This window comes from Gossypium raimondii, chromosome 4 (assembly GCF_025698545.1).
Source record: "Gossypium raimondii isolate GPD5lz chromosome 4, ASM2569854v1, whole genome shotgun sequence".
Classification (NCBI taxonomy): domain Eukaryota; kingdom Viridiplantae; phylum Streptophyta; class Magnoliopsida; order Malvales; family Malvaceae; genus Gossypium; species Gossypium raimondii.
In genome coordinates this window covers 9,558,146-9,565,533 of record NC_068568.1, presented here as the reverse complement: position 1 = coordinate 9,565,533, position 7,388 = coordinate 9,558,146, and the positions used below count along the sequence as shown (strand labels likewise).

The 7,388-nt window shown below is 32.5% G+C and overlaps 1 protein-coding gene and 1 non-coding gene across 2 annotated transcripts; both read right to left on the bottom strand.

The window, feature by feature from the left end:
* Positions 1-640: 640 nt before the first annotated feature.
* On the bottom strand, positions 641-747 carry LOC128040824 (small nucleolar RNA R71). Its single transcript, XR_008195630.1, has one exon. It is a non-coding gene; the product is annotated as a small nucleolar RNA R71 (small nucleolar RNA).
* A 954-nt stretch (positions 748-1,701) lies between these two features.
* On the bottom strand, positions 1,702-3,490 carry LOC105780980 (uncharacterized). The gene has a single exon (XM_012605533.2). The coding sequence runs from the start codon at positions 3,219-3,221 to the stop codon at positions 1,947-1,949; it is 1,275 nt and encodes a 424-aa protein (XP_012460987.1). The 5' UTR covers positions 3,222-3,490; the 3' UTR covers positions 1,702-1,946.
* Positions 3,491-7,388: the final 3,898 nt, after the last annotated feature.

The following is a 7,388-nucleotide window of genomic DNA, read 5'->3' as shown; positions in this document are numbered from 1 at the left end:
ATTAAGAAAACTTTATTTTTAATTTAATTTGATCTTCTAATTTTTTCGTTTATTTGATTCTGATAGGTTCTTTTGGTTTATGACTAGAGGCAACCCGTTGAAACTGTTAATTTTTTACAGTGAGATAGAGAAAACTGCTCAAAGAAATCTGAGAGAAGTTAGATAAACAAAGCAAGGTCAACAAGTTTTAATAGACGATCAAGAGCAAAATGATATTATTGTGGAGATGGAAGATAATCAAATTAATCAGCAGCCTCCTGTAGCTCCTACTCCATGGACTATGTATGATTATGCTAAGCCCAATATGATTGGGGCTGAATCGAGTATTGTCTGACTGACTATTGCTGCAAACAATTTTGAGCTGAAGTCGAACACAATTCAAATGGTACAACAGTATTTTAAGTTTGATGGGTTACAAGATGAAGATCTGAATGCTCATTTGGCTAACTTTCTAGAGATTTATGACACATTTAATATTAATGGTGTCACTGATGATGCCATGCGCTTACGGTTGTTCCCATTTTCTTTGTGGAGCAAAGCAAAACAGGGATTGAATTCATTTCCATGGGGTTTTATCGCGACTTAGAATCAGATGATTGAGAAGTTTTTATTGAAATATTTTCCACTGGCTAAAACAACTAAGTTGAGGAACAACATATCTTCGTTTGCCCAAATTGAGCTTTAGACATTATATGATGCACGGGAGAGATTTAAGAATCTTTTGAGAAAGTGCCCTCATCATGGGTTATCTTTGTGGTTACAAGTTCAAACATTTTACAACGGTTTGAATCCCTCGCCTAGGTAGATGATTGATGGAACATTGAATAACAAAACATCTAAGGCAACCCAAGAATTTATTGAAGAGCTGACATTGAATAATTATTAGTGGTAAGTCATGAGAACAAAACCGATCAAGGCAGCCAGTGTTTTTAATATAGATGCAGTTGCTATGTTGGCAAGTCAGGTGGAAGTACTGAGTAAAATCAATTGAAGAATTTATAATTTAATGATTTAATTGTAAGTAAACAAATTATATTTAAATTATTTTATTTTATTTTATTTTATTTTATTTTATTTTTTAACATACTTAAATTGATAAATTATATAAATAAATTAAAATTTCATATTAAAATTTTAAAGTAGATTAACTGTCAAATCTATTTTTAAAATTAATTTAAATTGAAATTGAAATAAAATAATAAAATTATACATTTAGATAACATAAATTGTATTAATTTAAAAAATTCTTAGCTTATGATAAAATTAGTTCCTAAATTTCAAATCATTCTAATTACATCCTATAGTTATTGAGGTTCTTTCATTAAATTAACACATATCTATATTATATAGTATTTAAGCTTTTGATACCAACTCAGTTGAGAAATGATGTAAAGATTATTCATTTTACAAAATTATATTATCCAATGGTTTATTTGGTTCATAATAATTTTTAATAGATTTACTTTTTTTACTCTCATAGTTGGTGTGCCAATCATTATCTAATTTAAAACCCCTGTTGAAACCAAAGTCAAGGCTCTTATGTCTCCCTTGTGCTTCTCCTCGATTATGATTTGGACTGCTTTGGTTCTCTACAAATGCACTCTCTTATTGCTCTTATCTCACTCGCATACATGCTAAAACTCTTTCAACTATCATCAATTCATGCACTGATCATTTCTCACGCTCTAATACACCATTAGCTGTGACAATAAAAACTGATTCCATAAATGAAGCTTTGTTTGAACCAACATTCAAAACCAAAAAACAAAAGTCAACAATATTAAGTCTTTCCTTCCTTTTTTTTTATTTTATTTTTTTGTATCCAATTAATCCACATTTAATTTACAATTTGAGGAAGGAAGAAACAGCACAGCCCTTGAATTCGGCCCTTTCAATGAACACACACTGTACAACATTTTGACACTAACAAGCCTTCACCATCTCTTCTAAGAGCTATATATATGTGTACACAAAACACAGTTCTGTGCCATTAATCTTTCCATTACACTTCCCTCTTCAACCACTAATTTGCTACTTTGCTTATTCCAGAGATGTACTCCATATGTTTGCCTCTTTAGCTGCTGCACCTTAGACTCTATCCATCTCGAGCCTGCCCTGTCTTTAGGCATCTTAAACAGACCTCCTATTTTAATCCAATCAACAGGATACAAAGCCATAGGTGGCAAGATTGTAAAATTATAACCAGGTCTGCCTTCTACTCTGCGAACTACCCTTGAAACCATATAAGGCCCATTATGTCCCCATTTGTTCCCATCAAAAGTCAAAGCAAATTCCTCAATGAACTTGAGTACAAGTGGATGTTTCATATCAAAGACCAGTACTGCATTGTTCAATCTTGTCCAGTTCTTAGACACCACATCAATGCTTTGTGCTCCAATTGTGTTCTTCAACCCTTTAAAACTCCTCATCACTATGAAATCCGTATCCAAGTAAACACCTCCGTACTTGTATAACACTACAAGCCTCATCAAATTAGATAGATTCTGAGCCAACGGAATCACACCAGGGTCCTTTTTCCCACTCTTCATATCATCAAGCCAAGCTTCAGCAGGTGTATTCTTGACCAGAAATGGAAAGTCCGGTGCCACTGCTATAACTTTGAACCCACGATCAAGCAACGGTTTAAGGATCCTGTAACCTTGTACTGAGTCCATGGTTCTCGATAGAATCATCAAGCAACCATTAGGGTGGGCTTTGAAAACGCTTTCAGCAGCCATGATTTCTCTTCTCCCAAAGGACCCTACCTTTGAAATCCATGTCATGAAGAAGTGAAGCTCGCACCCACGGTTGAAGAATTCAAGAACTCGGCCATGGAACTTCTTTGTCAACTCGTCTGACTTCAAAATCTCATGTTCTGGCAGTTTTCTCCTGAATTTCCCAATTCCACGTTTTTCTCTAACACCCAAGGAAGAAGCTAGAGAATTCTGATGTTCACTATCACCATCAACGATGTTGTTTTTCGTGGAAACAGTCAGTGACAGAGGAAGAACAACATCCGACTTGATATTTCTTGTAACTGTTAGAGTCTGCAACGATTGGGAATCTTGTTTTTGAGTGAAGGCAGCCGATTCCAGCGAAATATTAGAAACGATACTATCTGTTAACATAAGAAACATCAGAAGAGCAAACAAGATCATAAAAGCAACAGGGGATTTAGCTGGAATAACAACCGGGCTGACGAAAATTTTGGTTGTCGTCATACTGAAATATGGGGTGTTGAAGAGCTTAAAGGTATCTAGATATTAAGAATTGCAGAAGTGTGCTAGAACTCCCAAGATAAAACTTTCATGGCGGTCAACGGGAAGACATTGTTTACAAGTTTACAATAATATAATTCATTGGTATTCACCTTTTAATTATTTTTGGGTCTAAAACTTATTAAACAAACTACTCTAAGAAAGCATTTTATTTGTTTAATATATTCGTATCTGGTAAGCTTGAAAAATGCCATAAACCAGTTGAAAACGAGTGATAGGGGTAACAATTTCTACGCTCCTTTCTTCTCTTATATGAAGCCAACATTTTACGGAGAAGGGCGAGTGGTATAATCTAGACACCTCGCTATTCAATAATTAAAATTCAACCCATATCTCCTGTAACAAAATAAGCATATAAAAATATTGCATATGAATTTATAAGGTTGTTTAGAGAACGTAAAAGTAAAAATCAATCTTTTTTTCTCACATGGCTTCCACTAGTTTTGTAGTTTTAAAAATTTGACACTCTTTAAATCAAAAAAATAAATAAACTCAAAAGTGGAAAGAGCAAAAGCAGAATTAAACCAATGTCTGCTTGATGAAAAAGTCTAAATTGTTAGCGACGTGGGGATGTGGGTAGGGATTGTCGACGTAAGACAGAGGCAAGTTTCCCCATGTTCTAAAAACTGTTTCTCGTGTCATTTTAAAGCAAAAATTGAAATTAAGAAGCCCCTGATTGAAACCTTATCAAAACTTGCTTTCGTGTGCCTAAAACCATCCAGGGGATTTAGAAGATTTGTACCTACACATCTATATATGATTTGTAGAGGGTACAACTTCTCATATCTCAAACTTCCAAGGTGTTACTATTGTCATTAACCCAAACACCCCATCCAAATATTATTGCAAATGTTGATACTTTATTCTAAATTTATTTTCTCTTCAATTTTATCGCCTATGAGCTCTCTCTAAAACAATTTCGCATATTAATTTAATTATCCCATCTATAATATTTAATCTTAATTATAATTGATTCACATATGTTTAGCATGTATAATTTTACTTGTAAATTAATAAAAGGAAAAACTTTTTGATACCACAGCTCCCTTATATATCACAATAACAACGAAGTCATTTAACTTAATAAATAAATAAAACATTGGTTCAATATGTATAATGGTAGAATTTGATTGTATCAATTAATATAGTTGTAAATTAGTTCAATTATGTTGGATTGAATTTTAAAATTTTAATTCTAATCCAAAGACTAGCAATTAAATTCATTAGTTCAAATTTTGGTTAAAGTAGTAGATTTGATTCATGTTCTTCAATTTGATTAATTTTAATTCCCATACTTTTTGAATTTTGAGTCTAGACTCTAGACTCAAACAATAGGATTAAATTCATTAATTAAAATAATGTGTTTTTTTTGTGAGTATAATGTGAAAATAGTAAATTGTCATAACATTACGCCGCATAAGGGTTTGAAAATAACCAAATTTAACTTAAAGGACGAGGATTAAGATTTAAAAATTTTAAAAATAGATTGAATAAAAAAATCAAATTTGAGCATAAGGACTAAATCGATATTGAGCAATTTTATATGATTCCTCACCGACAAAACCAGTTAACAGGCCAAACACTTCATTTTCACATTAATATTAAAAGAATTATTGTTTGCAATAATCAATAATCATAGAAGATGAAGTTGTTAATTGTGGGAAACAAATCTGGGTTTTTGAAAATGAAAATCAAGAATAAATTATGAAATGAAAACACCGTCGGGAATGTCTTACCTATAATATTTAAGTCATATCCAAGTGGGAAATTCATGTTGTAATTCCAGAAAATTCATTTTGAAACCAATACATGATTCTTGCTTCATCTCATCACTTTGGTACATCTAAAATATTATTTTTTAATGGGCAGACGAGAAGTCACTTCCTATAGCCTTTAAGTATTTACAAAATAAACTATATTAATTGTAAAACTAGTCACTCATCATGCCAATATCATATTACATCAATTCTTCTTATGCTGTGATTTTTTTAATATTTGTAAGGTTATGTCACAGTACAAAATTATATTTATAAAAGATTCGGTTGTTAATTAAATTCTAAGTAAATATTAATTTTTATTTCATCCTTACAAAATTTGATTTTTTATATATAATTAAAATTAGAAAAGACAAAAGCATCTTTATAATATGCCAATTTCTCTAAACCAAATTTTATAAACAAAAGAGTTAATGTATATTTTTCCTTTGAAATTGGTCAGCAGCCATCTAATTTTATTTTGAATGTAGCTGGTATTTAATACCCAATTATAAATCATCACTTGTATATAGAGGTGATCATGAATTCGGCGGCCCGACCTGATGGTCCGCTCGAAATATGGGAAGGTTCGGGTAAAAATATAGGCCTGAAATATGAGTTTGGACAAAAAACGAGGCCCGTTTAGACAACGGGTCGGCCTGAATATAATAAATATATATATTTTTTAAATACATTTCTCATTTCCCCATTTCCCATTTCCCATTTTTAAAATATGTTTCATGTGTGCAAATATTAAATATTGACTTTTCAAGGATTTGTGAGATTTTTATGGTTTTAGATGCAGGGGATTATATTTTCTGCATTCTTTGTTTTTTAGACAATTTAAACCTGCTAAGAGGAGACTTTTTCAGCCTTCTTTTCCTCACATATATAATAATGGTGATTCATGCGCCATTTGGTTTAACAAAGCTGAATATTATGCATTAAGTTTGGATTGCAGGTAGAATTGTTGATCTTCTTGGCAGTCAATGTTGTTTGCAACCCAAAATATGTAATATAATATATTAGCCTGCTTTATTTTCCATTATCATGTCAAGAGGTATTTACTTTACACAGTTGAATACTCATTTTTCTTTGCTGATAGCATTCTATTCTCTAGTTTGCAAGTTGCAGTCACAAGAACAAAAGCGACCCTACTTATTATTTGCGTACGTTTTATGGCTCCATTATTTGCTGACTGTTGTAGAAAAAAAATGGGCCGGGCCCGGGCTTAAGTTTTTTTCCAGGCCGCGCCTGGACAAAATTTCAGGCCCATATTTCGGGCCAGGCCCAGGCTTAGAAAGCGGGCCAAAAATTTTTCTGAGCCCGGCCCCGGTCCATGATCACCTCTACTTGTATATATATAGATTTTAAAATTTTAATTTTTCTATTTCACATCTAAAATGAATCTAGGCATCATTTGTTTATATTAATTCTAGACATGCACTTTTTTAATAATTTTATTTTTATAATTTCAAAAATAATGAAAAAATTTAGAAGAAAAATCATGTATTTTAGAAAAAAATTTGATTTTTAGAATTTTTATAAGCTTACATTTTTAAAAGATTTATACATTTTATATTTTTATTTTAAAATAATGTTTTAATTTGAGGTTGTTGTTATTGAATGCTAGTGTTAAATTAGTAAAAATCTAATAAAATTAAGGGTAAATTATACCAATAGTCACTCAACTTTGGGGTAGCTAATAAAATAGTCACATTAATTTCATTTCAGTCACTCTACTTTAGAAAAATGGCAAAACAGTTACTAACGTTATCAGAAAGTGACAAAACAGTCACTTATTAACATTTTCAGTTAGTATCTTAACGAGACCACTGATGTGGCTAGTTAACTTGCCACGTTGGTGAAGCAGCTAAAGGGTCAAGGTTTGGGGTGAGTTTAGGGAAAAATCTAAAGGGTTGGGTTGGTTTAGGGCAAAACAACAGAAATTGATTGTGATTAAAGGAAGGAGGAAAAGAAAATCTGAAGAGCTTGATTCTCAGCAATGAAGCACTGAAGCACACGACTTTATTGACGTCGATGTGGGTCTGGCTCTATTTGTGCAAATCACCACTGTTGGCGCCAACGACATCATTGCTACTACAAGGAGGTGAATCAACCAATAAATCGGCCAAGAAATCATCATCGGGGACAGGTTGAACCTCAACTCTATAATCAAAATTATCATCCTCCATCAAAACCTTTTCGATCTCCCCAATCCACGAAGACACCGTCGGTTCTTCATCAGGATTCTGGGTCAAACAAGGTTGAGGAGGAGGTTTCGTTACTTGTTCCGATTCATTATCTAAGATATCCCCGAAATCGGGTAAGTCAACCTCGAGCAAAAGGGTATCCC